Raw genomic sequence first — 18,755 nt, 5'->3', positions numbered from 1 at the left:
CTCTATGGCTTCCGCAAGGTGGTGATGGGGCCGAAGGGCAGCGTGGCGGGGCCTGGGCCTGGGCCAGGCCACGGGGATGGCAGTGGCAATGGTTGCAGCTCTTCTGGGCCCTTGCACCACTTCCACAGCCCCCACTTTCGCCGTGACCGTCCTGACCTCCTTGTCCACCTGAAGCGCCTGACGAGTGCCAACAAGGCGAAGCTGGCAGCTGGCCTGGAGGTGACCAGCCGCCCGCCCAACCGCTTCCAGCAGCTGCTCGGCACATCGCTGGATGGGGACCCGCTGCTGCCGCCCTCGACGCTCAGCAAGGCTGACAAGCCTGGTAAGATGGGGTGGGCCATGCAGGGACATGGTGGGTCTGAGAATTGCTGGGTGGCAGGGCGTTTGAAAATCGTCTGTCCTTTGAGGGAGGAGGTTCACCTGTCCTTGATGGTGGCCGCTCAGTTCACCCAGTGTAGGAAAATGGTTGTTTTTCATGCAGGTAGATCTGCTGCCAGTAAGTGTGGGTAATGTTGGTCTTGGTGTTTCAGTCTGCGTGTAGACTGATACAGTCCCTGTTGTGGAATACACTAAGAACACCCTTGCCCAATCTCTGTGGAGCTGGCAGAATTTTTCCAGATTAATGTTACTCTTCCTTGCATGTCAGTAGGGATGCTTAATAAGCTCTCGTTAAATCTGTGTGAAATGATGGGTCATGTGAAGTGACAGCTAGAACTTCCTGTCAGTTTTGTGCAAAAGAGAAAAGACCTGGTAGTAAGATTTCTGTCAGTTGTCTCCTGAAAAAGAATTACAAGCTAGATTGTTTTTAAAGAGAATTGAATGAATAGGTGAGAGCTAAACAGAAAATAATATTGTTGACAAGCCCCAGAACATGCTTGCTTTCTTTCTAACGCTCCCTGAGGGGATCTGCGTTTTCCAAGACAAGTCTGAGCTCTCAGAGGATTATTCCACAAATTCCATGAAAGTTGAGAGCATTGTCATTGATGCTGTGTAAGGAAGATGTCGGTGTCCTATTTTACAGTGCTCTCAGTCTGATGGAACTGTGGGCCGCTACCAGAAGAGCAGTCCTGCTTCCCATTCCCTTAGTCATGTGTTAGCCGTCATCTTCCTTGCAGGCAGTACAGCAACTGTGTTGGTTCAGCACAACGATCAGAGGAGAAGGCTTGCGCAGCCTTTTTGCAGCTGGTTCTCAGGCCAAGGTGATGCACTGCATGGGTGCACAGCTGTGAGGCTCGGTGGGTGCAGGAGAGGTGGCATGACTGTGACCAGGAGAGCGGTACTGCTTCCGGCAGCGCCGGTCCGCATTTACAACAGAGTAGGGTATCGTGATACTTGTTCTTGGTTACTGTCTCAGAGTAGGATTTGTCACCTAATTCGTGTGGTGTTTCCAGTGATGTGTGTGTGGAACTACACCTGTAATACCAAGAAAACAAAATGACGCACTTGAGAAGGAACTTATTTAAATACCAAGGCTAGGAAGCATTTAAATTAAAGATTTGGTTTTAACATTGTTAAGACTAAGATGAGTCATTACAGACTTCAGTGAAATCTGGTCTGATTGATGTAATGCAGGCTGTTGGTAGAGTAAATATTAAGGTACAGCCTTTTAATTCTTCAGCCTCTGTTCTTATGGGTGCAGTTTTAGAGAGCTTTTATTCTAGGAGTCTCAGTTTCTAGAAAGAAAGAACAAGGAAAACATCGTGTTTTATATGCAATTGAGTTCTGACAGGCTGACAGCTGACTGTCCGCTCTGTACTATTTAGGGACATGTCTTTGTTGTAAATGTGAGGTAATTTGAGAGATAAAAGATATTTTTGTTTGCAAAGCATCGGTCTGTTCCAAATGTCTTGCAACACATAAACTCTGTTAAACATCTAGGAACAACTCCTGTGCTCTGGTGCTTCATAACTTGGCATCCCGTGGTGTCTTGTTAATGTGTTAAAATGAAATCATCTTAATTTCCCTATCCAAAGGTAAAATGTAAGCAAAGGAATTCTCATACTCCTGTTCATTCTCTGTTTATATATGGTAAAAATACTGAACAGGAAATGAACAGTCCTATACAAAAACTCTTAATAAGTTTTCAGGGCTGGGTGGTATTTATTTAGTGATTCTTAATGATTTAATATGAACTTGCAGAATAATGACTGTATTTTACCCATTTCTTGAGTTAGTTCCCATCAGAGGAGTGAAAGGTAAATGTGACGCATTTTTTTAAAAAGTCCTTTAAAGTGAGAATTGGGAACTAGAGGTCTGAGAGAGCCTGGCTTCTAGATAAACCCTAGTGACGCAGACCATCCCAAAACATATAATTAGCGTGGCTATACACAACATTGTGGAAAATTCACAAATGTGGTAGATCGTTTTGGAATTTGATGAGCGTAGGTGTTCTCGGTTTTACTGTCAGTGTTTCAGCAAAGTCACTTTGGTGACCTCTAATGGGAATGGAGCTGTCACGGTATAAGAGCAAATACCATTTCATGAAATAATAACTGGCTAAGAGAGGAAACTAAAAGAATAAAAGCAATATCTAGGAAATAACAAAATGTCAAAGTTTGTGATGTTTTAGTCTAAACTGAACTAGTTGAGCTGACTGGAAAAAAGTTGGCTTCAAATTTCTTTTCTTGACAAATTAAATGACTTGTCATATAGCGCTTTCAAAGTCACTTGGAGGATTCTGACATTGCCCTTCCCTTAGCTGTCTGTGAGCTGTCAGCGTTGGAGTTTGGTGAATTCTTGCTTTATGACTTCCCTTTTTTGTTGTTGTTTTTTTTTAACTTATTGTCTGATTTAAGACATGGTACTTTCTAAATTACTTTTGTTTGGTTTGGTAAGTTACTGCACATTTTGATTTATAGCACATTTCTAAGTACTGATAACTTGTTAGTGCAGGTTTACGGAGGCTGAGTGCTACAGAGCCAGCTGTGTGTTGGCACTGCACTGATGTGCCACTGCAGCAGCTACTGTATATTGAGTTGTAAGAATACAGTCTGTTTGTGGGTTAAGTAGGAGCAAAGGTAGTTTTCCCAAGTAGTGTTGTAGAGCCTTGGCTCCTCATTTTGCCTTTCATTGCCTGGGAAAATTCCTTAACACTTGTTTCGCTTTATTTTGTACCCACTGCAGGACTGCTGACTGTAGGACAGTTTCATCAACCTTATCATCGAGACAGTGTCTTTCCTTACTCCTACATATCGACCTTGTCCCAGAACCACGGCACTTTACTGACAAAAAGTTTAGATCGGACTCCAGTCCCTTCCAGAACATGGCAGGGTTCTTCTCTTGGGTTGCTTCCAGGGCATGAGGCTTCCCCAACTTTTCCAGATAAAGGGGTTGCCTTTCCAGTACTCCAGAGGTTTCCAACAGAGGTTACATACACTCTCCAGCCTGTGGCCTCTCCTCTGCCACTTCAGCAAGGGGCTCAAACCATCGCCGCTTCCCTTCCGCAATACAGCAGCTACGCATCTTCAATGCAGTACTCACAAGCCTACTATCCAACAGGTATGAAAGAATTTCTGCACTGGCTTTTCAAAAAGATGTTTGAAAGTGATATTTAAACATATTTTTTTACAATGCTCTGTCACGTGTATGTCTCATCTCAAGTGAGAATTAGATAGAAAGTGTAAAGTTGAAAAGGAGAGAGAGACCTTTAAAGCAAGAAGATTTTCTGCTTGGTATTCCTGTCCTTCCTCCAGATTTTGAGTGTCCCCTGGTGATTTTCCAGATAGCCTCTCCACTGAGGTTAAAGGGCAAGGAGAAAAACATATGTCCACTAGTCTGTGTGAGGCTAATTTTCATATTTTTTTTAATAAAGCAAAACTAGGACAATAATACTAAAGCACGGAGAACTTCTTGAAAAGTAGTACACCAGTCCTTGGTCTCGTGTTTTCCCAGGTTAAGTTTTTTAAGTCAAAGATCAGTCAGAAGTATAGTGTAGAATATTTCATTCTGCTCATCTTATTTTCATATCTTAATTTTTTTTCTTGCTTAGCTTATGTTGTATTTTTTATGCACTGAAGACTAGAAAGTGCAAAAGTCTTGGCTCCTATCTTTTGTCTAAAATGTTTCTGCTAAAATTTTCAGTCTCACTTAAGTGCTTTTATTCTTCAGAAGAGAATTTGAAACAAATTATTGTTCTTTTCCTTGTCCTTACCTTGAATTGGAAAGATGAGGTGATAGGTTATTTTTTGGGGTGGTGGTGGTGTGGTGTGTTTGGTTTTCTCTTTTTTTTTAAATTTCCCTAATACTTCTGAAACCTGGAACATAGTGACTCTTCCTGTGAACAAGTTAAAGCTCAGTTGTTATTCTTTCCTTCTGCCTGTTCCTCCCTTGGCAGCTGCACCGTCGCTAAAACAGTTTAGAAATCCTGCATGTGGTGGCTGCTGTCTTTCTCCAAGTACACAGTGATACGTCTTCTGTGCGTGTCTCCTGAGAACTCTGCTGAAAACGTTTCAGACAGTAATCACTAGTTTCCACAGCATCATTTTTGTCAAGGAAGGATTCTGAGGAGCTAGGCATTTCTTGTGATGCTTTTAAATGGTTCAGAGCCAGGCAGCGCTCGCAATGTGCTCTTTGCAAAGATTGCGTACTTACAGAGATTACTGCAGTGCCCAGAGCCTGCGTTACCAGCTGCAAACTATTAAGGCTCCTCCCAGGAGCAGGGTGTCCTGAGAATCATAGAATCATAGCATAGTTTGGGTTGGATGGGACCCTAAAGGTCATCTGGTTCCAACACCCTTGGCAGGGTGTTGGAACACCCAGGGACACCTGGGAAGGCAAGGACACCTTCCACTAGGTCAGGTTGCTCAAAGCCTTACCCAGAATAGCTGCTTAAGGTGGGAGATGGTCCACACTTCATGTTTCTGTTGGTTACAGAGCATAAGCTGGCATTCATCATACTGGATTTTAGATGTTTGTATCTCAACTGGTCCTCCAGACCTCGTCTGTCGTCAAGGGAAGGAAATGGGCATCTCTGGGGTGCGATTCTTGCAGCTTGGTTTAGAGTTTGTCTTGGGGTGAAATTACTTGTGTCCTGGAAGTGTCTGTTTTGCAGTACTGACTGTGAGGAGTTGAGGGAGACTAGCGTAGGTTCAGACATGAAGATGTACATCTCTGTAACTAGAAGATGCTAGTCTCTACCGGAGTTATAAAAGTTTAAGAATAAATTAGCTATGTTGCACAAGTAAAATCTTCCGGGGTGGGAGGTGGGGGGGAGAGCACGATGAAAGCATACCAAATTTTGCAAGGTACAAAAATTAAGGTGTGATTCAAACTAAACCAGAGGAACTTAGGGAATCTGAGGCTTTTGAAAACTCCAATGAATTCATTAGTACTTCTGAGAAGATAAGTTTGACATTTCACTAGATAGTATTATAAATATTTTAATTTTCACTGTCATTTAGAACTGTCTCAGTGTTTTTACTTCTGTTCCTGTGTATTTCTTAATCTCTCTGCTATCCTTTCTTCTGTATATTATAACATACAGAATGCTGAAAGCTTATTTTATGTCCACATGAAAAAGTCTGCTTTCCTTCATCTTGAGAGCACAGCACCAAGATTAGCTTATTTGGAAAGTGATAGTTAATCTTAAAATACGTGTTTCATAAGCATGGGGACTAAAGAATATATGTTCAATCTTAATTCTTGACTCTCTTCATTTCACTTTTGAAGTCCCATTAACTTAAATCAAAGTAGAAGAAATCTTCTTATGTATATTCAAACTTGTTTGTTAGCTTCAGCGACAAAAAGATTTCCCTTGTTTCTCATTATGATTTTTATTGAAAGGGCAGTAAAATAAAAGATGCTCATCTGGATCGTTTTGTCCCGCTAGCATTAGACCATAATTATTTTAAGGATTTGGTTCTGTTTGTTTTCAACTACCTGCAAAACCTTTGATAGTAGCAGGATTGCATCAAAGAAACACAGTGAAGCTTTATTATCAGAGAGTATCCTAATAATGAAAAATCAGTCAAGGAGACTATGTGAGAAATGTTGGTTGTTGGTGCCACCTGACATTGCAAGTACAGTCGTGCCTTTCAAATACATCTGTGGCTGTAGGGCTCATTTACATATGATAACCTTTCGGGTGAGTGGTAGCTTGGGAGTAGTCATGGTAATCTGAATGATACACCCTCTGTTAAGATAAATAACTTTCTTTGTATGTAAGGCTTAAAATTCACATGGTCGGAAGGGGATTCGTAAAATAAATAAGCAGCTGAAAACATCTGTTTTAACAGAGCATGAATAGCACGATATTTTCCCTTGAGAAAAGCAGACTGGATGCATTAGTAATGCACTTGTAAAACTCGTTGTAGGATTCATCTTGCCTAAGATTCATCTGAATGTACAATAGTTGTATATGCCTGGGCTTGTCATCTAGATTATATATATAGTCAGTAGAGAGAAACAGGCACCTCCCAGAGGTTGAGTCATTCCGGCTTTCTTAGACCTATGCCTTTGGAAGAGAATTCATTTCTTTCTGATGAGCCTATCTGTTCATTGACTGTGCAGAGAGTTGACAACTGCTGAACATCTGAGTCTGTGTTGCAGTAAGGCAATTAATCCCACCTAAATGTCTTAAGTTCAAACAACACTGTCTTTCCCATTTTCCCTTTTTGAGGAGATCTTGGGTATCATTTGCATTTTCATCAGTCTTTTGGCTGGTAAAGGATGGGAGCTTGCATGGGTTTTGTATTCAGGCCCATTCCAATGTGTTCTTTGATCTGGCAGGGAGAGGCACAGCTGCATTCCCTTGCATCCTGCACAGCTATAAGTACTGTTGAGCCAGTCGTCTGATGAGTAACTAGCTTCTCTTAGGCATACCTTTTGGACATACTATGATAAGTTCACACTGAAAGGTTGGGCTTAAGGTTCTTCCCTGGTATTTCCCATGCAGTGTGTGCTCGAGTGGAATGGGAGATGCTGGAGAGTGTCAGTCTCATGCCCTTTGGCCCAGCTGAGCTGATAGTAACTCTTATTAATGTCTGTTGCTGTCTTGAATGCATAGAGACGATACATGCGTTCCTTCAATTTCCAGCAAATCTTTGGAGAAGTTATGATGATTGTTCAAGTTTGGAAAAGATCTCCTGCTGATCTTCCTGGGTTTGCATTTATTTTGGGGCTTTTGGCTTTCCTGAGCTTGCATGTGGGATTGGAGCCTGTAAAAAGCATGCAGTACAAATGTGTACACGTTGAACTCTAAGCATGGAGCTTTTTTGATGTTCTTAGATTTCATTTACATATAGGTTCTAACTTCTAGATACATCTTTGCTAAAACCATGGCTGAGCTCAAGCATAGCTGTCTGTCTGCTACTCTTATCAGACTTTGCTAGGAAAAGTGCCTGGGTGTCTTGATCAACTCTATCATTAGATCCTTAGCCTGGTTAGCACTGTCCCCCAAAAGTGCTGCACTTAGTTCAGCAGTTGGCTTGGGCTTGGGACCATTCCCAGCAGGCTGTTTGGATGTGGCTGCTTTGACTTGGAAGAGTAAGAGATTTTAATGGTATTAATGGACTCTGTGCCAGAGAATGGGTCTGTCTGCATTCAGTTTACTGGTAGAGCTGTAGCCTTCATGTCTTCAGCAATGATTAGGGTTGATTTGTTCTTTACTGAAACATTGAGAGACCACGAAATAATATTGTCTCAAGAGAAGGAAGATGTATATAAGAATGTGATGTTGATATTGTCATCCCTCCAGCTGAATCTCACGTGCTTATTTTTGTACAATTCATCCAATTCTTCCAGTGTTGTATAAACAGGATTTAGTGAATGCCTCGATAATTCTCCAAGCAATAGTTCTCTGCTCTGGAGATAGGAACAGCAGCCTTGATCAGCCCAAATGACCCCATAGCTCATAATTTCCTCTGACAGTAATGCCCAAGGAGGAGTGCAGGAATAGAGCAAGCATGGACTGATGCTTTTCCAAAATACTCCAACAGTGTAGGCTCAGGGAATTAATAAGCCATAACATGAGTTGTACTTAACAGGCCTCACTGGATTTCACTTCCATGAACTTGACCCCAACCAATGTAGGCTTGTGGCACATACAACCGCTGTGACAAGGACTTCATATCACAGCTTAGTTGCATTTTTGTGCAGAGCACCACATTTTCTTGCCTCTTTTGACCCATTGCATATTCATTAAATCTCCGTTTGGTTTTGTGTGAATGTGTCTATATCCATATCCCTCTCACTGCACCACTTCATGATTTTAAATACTTGGTTCCCTCAGTTGCATTTTCTCTAGAATGGAGAGTCCTGCCCCACTTAGCTGTTCCTTCAGAAAAGTGTTCTGTGCAGCACCAGTGTTGCCTTCCCTGTAACCTGTTCTGTTATTTTCTTACTGAGATGTAGAGTCCAAAAATATACAGTGGTCAAGGTATGGGCGAATCATGGATTTATACAGTGGAGTAAAAATGTTCCTATTTTCCCTTTTGTATTATTGTATATAATATATATATATGTATATAATGTTCCTCTGTTCCCTTTTGTATCACTTCCTAACAACCTGATTGTTTCATTTGTGACTTTGGAGGTCTTTTTGACAGCTGCTGAATGTCAAGCTGGTATCTTCCTGAACCTGTCTATTCTAATACCAAGATCTAGTTCCTGGTTATTGATTGACAACTAAGAACCCATCTATTTTCTGTGTGAAAACAGTTTATTTTTCCTGAGTGTAGTGCTTTATCTGCTGGGTGATGGCTGTGGGAAGCTCATAGGGGTTTTTTTGTTTTTTTGGAGTTTTTTTTAACACCTTCACAGCTGACTGCTCTTTTCTGACACAGACAGCCTGGTATTATCAGCAAGCATCACCTCATTGCTCACTCACTTGATTTTTAAAGTATTTTATTAAAATGATGAGCAGCCTGAGTTCCAGTGCAGGTCATTTGGGACCTCCACTGGTGACATCACGTACCTGTGCAAAGTGACTATTTATTCCCGTCTTCTGCATTGCCTCTTTAAAACAGATTTCTCTAAATGTACAGCCTTCCCTCCTGGGGAAGCTGTTGTTGCTCAGTTTTCCTAAGAGTTTCTGATGATGGCTTTGTTAAAAGCTTTTTGGAAATCTAAATATCATATCAGCAAGATCACAGTTACCCATGTTTGTTTACCTACTGGAGGTCTTGCAAGAGGGCAATGAAGGATGACTTCTCATAAACAAAAAGATGACTTGTTGACTCCTCCCCATTATATTTTATCCAGTGTCAACTAATTCTCTATTCCATTGTATTTCCTTCTAATTTTTCTTACTCAACTGTCAGGTTCATAACTTGTATTTGCTTATATTTTTTTTTGTTAACATACTTCTAAATAACTTCCGTTAAAAATACTGATTTCTTTGCCTGATTTCTTTGCAACCCTCATTGGTTATCCAAAGATATTTTCAGTATTTCAGTTTGAAATACAGTCATTTGACTTCCGTGCAAGGATATTTGTGATGCAGAGCATTCAGTCCTTTCCTTGTTCTGTGAACTGTGCTCTTCATTGATCTCTGCTTGTTCTCAGGGGTCTGTTGCTGGGTTGTTATAGCCCCGCTGACAGCAATTCCGTTTTCATAACTCATTGTTCATATTCTGCATATTGTGTCCTAATGAGTGTGTGAAATTTTCCATCCGTAGCTTGTAAGGGCAGAAGTACTCCTCTTTTTTTTTGGCAGAAACCAAATCTGTTTTGAGGCTGATCCATCTTGTTTGGTGATGTTTTCTTCATTTATTCAGTAAATATTCATTTATTCCATAAGATGCCATTCATCCCTGTCTCCTTAGTATGCAAATGAGATCCGTGTTCACTGTCAGTTACTTTATAACAGCCAGTGACAGAACGTGCTTTTGCTGGTAGTTTCTTCTGGGTATGACTGGAATAACTGGACAAAAGAGCTTAGAAATTTCTTCTCTCCAATTAACAGGGCAGGACAAAAGCATGTGAGTGAAGCAGGTATGTTTGTTGAGTCTTGGTTGGATTTGAAGGCTTGAAGTGTTATAAATGAGTTGACATCTTCGCCTTTGGTAACACTGCCCATCAGTAAATGCTTTTTTCAGTGTTATTTAAAAAGTTGTTTGGATATTTGGTGGCTTTCCTTTTGTGACTAGGGGTGATGAGTGGTACTTATGTAAAATTAGCCTCCACCTTATGGGGGATTTGCTTCTCGACTGACTACTGTTAAGGCTGCATTCGCATCTCCTGTGGTATTTCCACAGTTGTTCTTGCTATTAGATCAGTCACTGCCACAGCCTATGAGCTTGTGAGTGCAAACTGTTCTTTTGATGCAAAGTTCAGCGTTTCAGAACCATTCAGAATTGGTCATTGGTCTAATCTTCTACCCAGCTATTTTTGTCCTCCTCACTTTGATTTACAAACATAACAGTCCATTTGAGTAATGAGTTGCTTTCGCTATAAGCTCAACTACCTGTAAGAATACTGTTATTTATATTCCGCTTGTAGCTTTTTATAGCAGTTGATTGGGACTTAGTGTTTTACACTTATCTACTGTTTCACAAGCACTTTTTCCTTTCAGGTCCTTCCTTTTCTTTTCTTAGAAAATACGTTCCTTGTAATACGTGTTTATTTTTCCTTAGAATCACTCTAGCAGGTTACAGGAAATTTCTCCTTTGACATTGCTCTCTTGTGCTGTTTTTACAATAGCCCTTCAAAAGTTTTCTTCAGTGGTTTTCTTGGGTTTGTAAACATACTTTGGCGCTTCCAATGAGTGAAACCCGGATGTCATTTAGGGTTTTGGCAATATCCAGAATTGTACTATGTTCACAGGTCGTAGAATGTTCTTCTGAAAGATGCCCAGATTTCATCATAAGGTCGCTCACAATTAGCTTTTGAAGGAACATGGGTCATATGCGTATCTAGCGCTTTCTGTATTGTTTAGCTCCTGTGTTTGTTGCTCCAAACTGCACCAAAAATCCAGTAACATCGTATTAAAAAGGGCAATAGGTATAGATATTAAAAAAAAAAACCTGGTTATTGTAGAAACTGTCTCGTGAAATCCCATGTAAGTGTCAACATTGCAAATAAATTGATCTGATCTGTTTGCCATCTTGAGTTATGCTTATTACATTTACTTATTATGAACATTGGACTAAATTTGATTTCGTCAAGGATTTATCTCTCCCTCAGAATTGCATCTTTCCTGCAAATAATGCCTTTACTTTTAAATTATCTGTGCATGTCACCAAAAAACAATGCCTGCAGAATACTGCCTCATCTAGAAAGTAGCTTTTTAGAATAAAATCAGTGTTTAATTTCAGCATGTGTGTGTATGAACATCTAGGCTCTTCCTATGTGAATCCACTTTTCTGTGGTATGTTGTGATGAGAAAGTCAAGCAGCCAAATCGAAAAGGTGCTATTAAAATAGGAAAGACTGTGATTATGAAGTTTCTGTGTGTGTATATATAAATTTTACAATATATATGTTTAGTATGTGTACACAGATATTAGAATAAATATTTTTTAAGATGAAGAAACTGTTCTTAAAATCGCTTGTGAGATAATAATACATTTCTGGAATTTAGTTTAGTGTGTGATTGTTGAAACATTTAATCAAAGTGAGCAGTAGAACTCTGCATGCCAAACACAAATTCGGGAAGTCTGATAACTGTGTTTGAATTCTTGCAGCTGCAGTGCAGTGTTGTTCACCACCTGCCCACATAGATCCTCTGACTGGCTGTGCTAGTCCTACAGCTTCGACGTACACCCACTGCAGCTTTTTCCAGGTGAGTGTAGCGCACTGATATCAGGTGGAAGTGGAGGAGACCGTATGAATGAACTGGACTTCTGGAGTGAAGGATATAAATTTGAAAACTGATTGGCTTGAGAAAGTGAAAGTACTGTGGTTTACAAAGATCTATTTCAAAGAACCACTGAACATTGAACAGGTAGTTTCGTAATTCAAGTTGCGTTTTGGGGTACCAGCATAGTGGGTGTCCTCGTCAGTGGAGTGGTTTTTTCTGTATAAGTTTTTTGCTTGACTTCACCAGAATTCAGAATTTAGTTAACGAGTCTACGTTTATCTTTGAAGAATGTCCTTGCCTGGACAAAAAGAGATTCTTTAATATTATGAAAATACTGGGAAACAGTTCAACTTTTTTGACCCAGGCACCTCTCTGGTGAATGAGAAAAACTAAGGTGACTTTTGGAGATGTCTTGTTAAAGATAACTACAATACTTACTGTAAATGCTCTATATAATTCCGGTGGAAACTGCACCTTATTTGGAAGGCCTGGCTTATCAAACATCAAAAGATCTGACATAAAAATGCAAGGGCTTCCTTTCTATTACAGCACAATGCATGTACTTTGGGGTTTTTTTTTCCTCACAGAGGACAAGCAAAGCAAGTTATGCTTATGTATGTTGAAAAAGGATTGACCTACCCAAGCTTGATCATCCAGTTCCCTGTCTTGCAAATATCAACCTTTGTCTTTTTGTTCGTGGTTATTTTTTTATATAAACTTATCCAAGATGGCCAGGTTATGGCCAGGGTAACATGTTGGTGTAAGGATATAAACAGCCACCAGCCAATCATGCCATCAATTCTCTAGTATTTATTTTTCACACAGTGCGTCTTTGTCCTCTCACTTTCATCATGAGCTGCTTTTTCATCCAGGGCATGAGGATCAGTCTGAGTGATGGGAAGTCACAGTCAAATAACTTCTTATCTCAGAAGGCTGAGATCAACGCTTGGGATAGCAAATCATTCCAAAGGAGTCATCAAGGGAGGTGCTGTGGCTCGATTGAAAGATCATGTAAATACGATGTCCAAAGGATCTAATAAAAATCAATTGTTTGGAGAAGCAAGTCCCTGGGCAGTGTGTGGAATCAGAAGAGGTGCAGGCCACTTACTAGAGGATGCTTTGATAATACAGCTCTAACCAGGGAACTCGCTGTCGAAAGCTGCTGGTGCATCTGGGCTGAGATTGCTGGAAGGTAATCCTCTGCGTGAGCAGCCCAAAGGCAAGCAGTGGCATAAATCAGTTCTGCCAGGTCAGGAACTGGCTGTCTCTGAGCAGGGGAACACAACTGTCCTATAGAATGGATCAACGGGACTTCTTGAGATTTCTGAGTCTTAGTGTAGCATAGATTGTTTCTGTTGGAATGTGGTGACAGGGGCGGTGCAGCTGGTACAGAAGGCAGCGGTTTGCCTGTGGTTCTCATTGATCTGTGGGGAATAATCAGTTTACCTTTTGTGTGTTCTGAGGTAGATACTTCCCCAAACTTCTGCTGAGGGATGCAGCCAGCTACAGTATTGATTACCCCGCTCTGGTTGTGTATTAATCATCAGTAACCACTTGCACGAATCCTCAAAAGCAGTAAAATTCATCAACCCTGACTGATGAAGCGTTTTTACCATTCTTCACAAAGAATAGAACTTCTGCATTGTATCATTCCACTCAATATTGTCCACCAGTTGCAGGAATTCAGTGCAATGCTGTTTGAAGGGTGGTTTGCAGGGTATTTTAGGCTGTTGATCATGCGGTGGCCTACTAGATACTACTGGCAAAGTCTATACAGAACTGCTGTACCAGCCCAGAAGACAGTGAGCAGTATTGGCACACAGGCATTCAGCAAGCTGGTTATCAGCCCTGATTCTGTAGGATCCAGACAGGGCTTTGTGTTCTCAGAAGGAAAAACAGGTGCTGTTGGACAAGAAAGCCTAAGCCTTGTGCTAGTCCTTACTGAGTCTTGCAGAGAGCATCACTTTGGGATGTTTGGGAGAGATTAAGACAGGTACAGTTTCTTGGGGATTGGGGGCCAGCTGCTGGGCTTGTACAATACATACCAGACCTGCTGAAACTGCTAGTTCACCCTGACTAGAACTGGGCAGGCAAGGCCAGTAAGTAAATGTCTGTCTGTCTGCAGTTTGCTCTCCAGAAAAAGCTACAGAGAATTAGCGCATGGAACGGCAAGGGGATATAGATGGTTATACCCAGACATAGTGGCTGATGAGGGTATGTCCCTTATTAGGTTTCTGAAATCGAGGTTTCAGAGATTTGTATTACTCTCTCATTATAACTGGTTACAAAACTGGGAGCTCGGGTACAGCTTCATACTCTTTTTCATTTGGGTTCTCCTGAAGCGGGGTGTGGGTCAGTGTCATGAATCGGTATCCTTGGATAGGAGTGAGGCTGTGAGAGGACACTCCTGCTGCCTTCTGCAACAGCAGTTCTGGCAACTCACAACCATTAGTGCAGTATTTCCCTGCTGCTTTTTCATAGGTGTGAACCGAGGCTATGTATTGGATTGTAGTGATTTTTTAAACATTTTTTCCTTTTTTTTTTTTTTAACTAGCAGCCCTGTTATTTGATTGTTGCTATTAGCATTGTTATTAAGCTCTCAATATTTCCTTGTGGAAGTGAAGCAAGAGGAAATGAAAGAAATATATGTGGGAGAAAAAAGAACAACAACAACTTTCCTGACCTTAAAAGCAGTGCTAAGTAGTTTGCTTTTATTTGTCATAAGAATGATAATCAGCCATGTTATTTGAAACTGAAATGGAATCTGAACTACTTGTGAATGATTGCCCAAGCACTTGAGCCAGACTGTATTAGTCCTAGCAGTCCCTGGAAAGGTGCAGTTGTGCTTTACTTTGTGTGTGCTTTTCTAATCTTACAAGTGAAATGACCATCATCCTCTTCACTGCTTTTGCTACATTAGACCATTTCTTCCTCTTGAGCTCAGATGACCAGCAAACTATTCAGTATTTTGCATCCTAACTTCTCAGTCTCTTATCACCTTTCATTCTGTGCTGCCATTCAGTGGGACTTGGACAGGCTGGAGAGCTGGGCAGAGAGGAACCTGATGAAGTTCAACAAGGGCAAGTGTCGAGGGCTGCACCTGGGGAGGTCGAACCCCATGCACCAATACAGGCTGGGGGATGACCTGCTGGAAAGCAGCTCTGCCGAGAGGCACCTGGGAGTCCTGGTGGATGACAAGCTGACCATGAGCCAGCAATGTGCCCTTGTTGCCAAGAAGGCCAATGGTATCCTGGGGTGCATTAAGAAGAGTGTGGCCAGCAGGTCGAGGGAGGTTCTCCTCCCCCTCTACTCTGCCCTGGTGAGACCCCACCTGGAGTACTGTGTCCAGTTCTGGGCTCCCCAGTTCAAGAAAGATGAGGAACTCCTAGAGAGAGTTCAGAGGAGAGCAACAAGGACGACAAGGGGACTGGAGCATCTCCCCTATGAGGAGAGGCTGAGAGAGTTGGGCTTGTTCAGACTGAAGAACAGAAGACTGAGAGGGGACCTCATCAACACATACAAATATCTTAAGGGTGGGTGTCACAAGGACAGAGCCAGACTCTTCCCAGTGGTGCCCAGTGACAGGAAAAGGGGCAGTGGGTACAAACTGAAACATAAGAGTTGTCAGTTGAATATGAGGAAAAATTTCTTTACTCTGAGGGTGACGGAACACTGGCACAGGCTGCCCAGGGGGGTTTTGGAGTCTCCTCTGGAGATATTTAAAGCCTGCCTGGACGACGTCCTGAGTAACATGCTCTAGGAGAACCTGCTTTAGCAGGAGGGTTGGACTGGGTGATCTCCCGAGGTCCCTTCCAACCCTTGCCATTCTGATTCTGTGATTCTTTCATTGCTGCCTCCTGCCCATCCTTGCCTAGACAAACTAAAAGGATTTAAACTGTATCTTTGCATGGGCACTTTCTCCTAATGGAAATGTGTGATCCTGTAAGATCATCCAAGAAGATGATATGTGTTGTAACAACTTCAAGCTGAGGTCCCCTAAGAAGAGGCTGAAGAAGTTGCAGTGTGGGTGGGGGGTTTTTGGTTGGTTGGGTTTTGGCAGGGATAATGTCATCCCTGGACTTGGTAACCCAGATCTTACTTAAAATCCTGGCTACTTAAGACAATAAACAAGCAATGCAACAAGAGAGAAACACCTTGTTAAAATACTAAAAAATAGAATTGAAAAAAAAAATTAAATGAAAGTAACTATGTTTAAATCAGTATCAAAAAATAAAGGTGGCTTGCCTTTAACAAAAAAACTTTGCTTACCCTAAATTTCTCAAATTCCAGGTTTTATCTTCCCTTCCTCCCTCCCAAAAAAGTTTACGGCTATCTGCAGACTGGCACATCTACATGAATCCTCAACAGGACTTGGCTTCATACACCCAGAGGAAGGGATCTCATCTCTTTGTGGTGTTTCCTTCAGGCACTTCTGATGTTCACGCTGCTGAGAGACCAAATCCTTCGCTGGCATTTGATCTGATATGGCTTTCCTAGTAGGTGATCCTGTGGCTTCCTGTTTTCTGATTTATTCATCTATGGAAGTAGCTTTTTATTAACCATTAGCTCAGCTCAAAGGCATGAGGATAATCAGGCACTAAGGACTAATCCTTCATACTAGATCTCTTCCAAAATAAGACTGTATTTTAAATATACCTGAGTTTCTGTTCAACGTCATTATATGACTTGTATTTGTCAGAAGAAATTCTCCTTCCAGTGTCCTTTAACTCTGAGTCATCTCCAGAAGAAACAGCAGTACAGACACTGGATGTTACAATGTGATTTATCCTTTCACTTGGGTAGGATTTGCTGCTCTTCGTTGTCTTCTTTCTGCTTTAAATGTTCTTTGATTTATGTGAATTCTACAAAGAAAAAAAAGATCATTGGATTGCTGATGTGTCCTGGCATCTTGTGATGTCATTACAGTGAAATATTTTAGTAGCGTTCAGACCTGCTCTGTTATGGCAAAGGCAGCCTCTACAGGTTCTCCAAGAAGCGTTTCTGACCTGAAGATCCATAGGGCTTTTCTACAGATTTATGTAGACTTTGAGTTGTGCCTTTGTGGGACACTGTGTCATGACAGGCATGTCCAGATGTGAGGCTGTGACAGACAGGGCAGTTCTACGGTATTTGTTTTCATAGGTATCTGAACTCCTGTTCATTTGGGGACTGGAGTACCCCTAGGAATCACCCCTTGTGTGGATGCGTATATGGACAATCACTTGAAGAGGAAATAGATGTTACTGGTAAGTAACTGTGAGTTCCTCAGGTTGTGTTGTCCATGTGCACATTTACAGCATATGTAGCTTTTTCTCTTGCTTAAAAATCTTGTGGTTTGTGCTGTTTTTCTACACGACAGGAATGCTTGAGTTTTAGAAGAATCGAAGGCAGGGAGATTTGCTCTCTCATTTTCTATCACATTTGTGGCAGATGAAGGGGGTGGTTCCAATGTACCCCAACAGGTCCTGCTAGGAGTGGAAGTCTCTGGTTTGAATGCTTGGGTATACTTACACTTGCAGCGCAAAGGGTGTGCAGGCAGCACATCTGGAGGAGTACACAGCTGGTGATGGGTAACCTTCCTGTCACTTCAGGACAGACAGTGAGTAGTAGAAATCAAGTGTGCCAAGAGTAAGGTGGTTAATGAAAAACAAGACAAAATAGTAGCCTTTTTTTTTTTCAATTAAATCTGCTGTTTTAACTGAAAGTAACAGATAATCTTTCAGGCTTTTGGATAAATAAACACTTCAGTTGATTGCTCAGGCTTGTTTCCAAAGCCTTACAGAACCAGTACACGTCCTGTCACTGTAATTTTTTGATATAAAAGTTCACTGTATTTTGTTTCTTCCAGAGTCCTCCAATGCAGGCACCTTATGCAGCTGAATTTCTGCCCTCTAACTGGCCTTGTAATACATCTGATGAAAACAAGAAGACTGAAGTAAATCTTGAAGCTGTGTTTCAGATTGTTGATGAGATGCATTCATCACCCAAAGCTGAAATGGTGAAAGTGGAACTTGTGGAGAGCCAGTGTTCAACCCCTCAGTCTAACAGAGGTCAGCCACTGCTGGTGAATAGTGAGAATGGCGATACGCCTTCTTCAACTGAGGGAAGCCAGCTGGAGTCTCTTACTCCTGTAGCTTCAGACACATCATTTGTGATGGGAGCAGATCAAGCAGAAAATGGTTCTCCATCACAGCCTTCTGAATTCCTTTGTGCTACCCATACCACCGTGCTTGTAGAAAGTGCTGTTGCTGAAATAGTACAAGAATCTGTTACCACCCAGGAAGTATCTGAAAAACTGAGAGAACAACCAGATCAGTGCCCAACTCCATCCTCCGTAATGCTTGTTGGGGAAGGACCATTCAGCCCAGAGCAGGTAAGGGGTAAAGGGAGATAAACCAACATCTTTTTTGAGATAACTATATTCTATAGTAATGCTAGGGTCTGGACTGACGGCTTTTTAATACTGCTTAAGAACCAAAGGCTTCTTTAATTAAGCTTTTAATGGGCAGTGAAGGGTTTGCTTGGTAAAGCAAGATTTAAAAAAGAAGAGAGAATGAAAAAGTATCCCACGTTAATGAGCATGAGATGTGTTAGTCTGTGCTGGCCAAGTTAGGGTGCTCATTTGCATGGGAAAACTACATAGTGCAGGTGTGTTCATGGTGATGAAGCGGAAGCTTTCTTACGTTATAACATGCTGTCTTTAATCTTAAATAAAAAAGAGTATTTTGAGAATTGCCACTGAAGGCAAAGATTTTTGTTTAAAATGTAGGTAAATGGTTAGATTAATGAACAGTTACTAAGTTTCTGTTTCCTGTGGAAAGTATAATTTATTGACACTTGAATGGTATAAAGCATCCTCATTTGTTTATACTTTGTGGTGTGTGACAAGCTGTAATTGTATTTTGGTTTACCTGTGCCTGGTCTTCCCTGTATGCAAAATTGTAAGTCTCATGTGCAGCAAGGGGCATTCCGGGTATTGGTCAGTTAAGGCAGCAAATGCATGCTCTACTTTTTTGTTG

The 18,755-nt window shown here is 41.4% G+C and overlaps 1 protein-coding gene across 1 annotated transcript in view; it reads left to right on the top strand.

The window, feature by feature from the left end:
• HSF5 (heat shock transcription factor 5) overlaps positions 1-18,755 on the top strand; it is a 32,547-nt gene that overhangs the window by 4,900 nt on the left and 8,892 nt on the right. The window contains exons 3-6 of the mRNA XM_009644965.1: positions 1-322; positions 3,124-3,498; positions 11,621-11,718; positions 17,585-18,109. The exon at positions 1-322 is cut by the window's left edge and continues 3 nt beyond it. Coding sequence (XP_009643260.1) covers positions 1-322; positions 3,124-3,498; positions 11,621-11,718; positions 17,585-18,109 — 1,320 coding nt within the window. The remainder of the gene's footprint in view (positions 323-3,123; positions 3,499-11,620; positions 11,719-17,584; positions 18,110-18,755) is intronic.

This window comes from Egretta garzetta, unplaced genomic scaffold (assembly GCF_000687185.1).
Source record: "Egretta garzetta isolate BGI_Z169 unplaced genomic scaffold, ASM68718v1 scaffold108, whole genome shotgun sequence".
Taxonomy (NCBI): Eukaryota; Metazoa; Chordata; class Aves; order Pelecaniformes; family Ardeidae; genus Egretta; species Egretta garzetta.
Note: the sequence above shows the minus strand (reverse complement) of the source record. Positions and strands in the feature narration are given on the sequence as shown.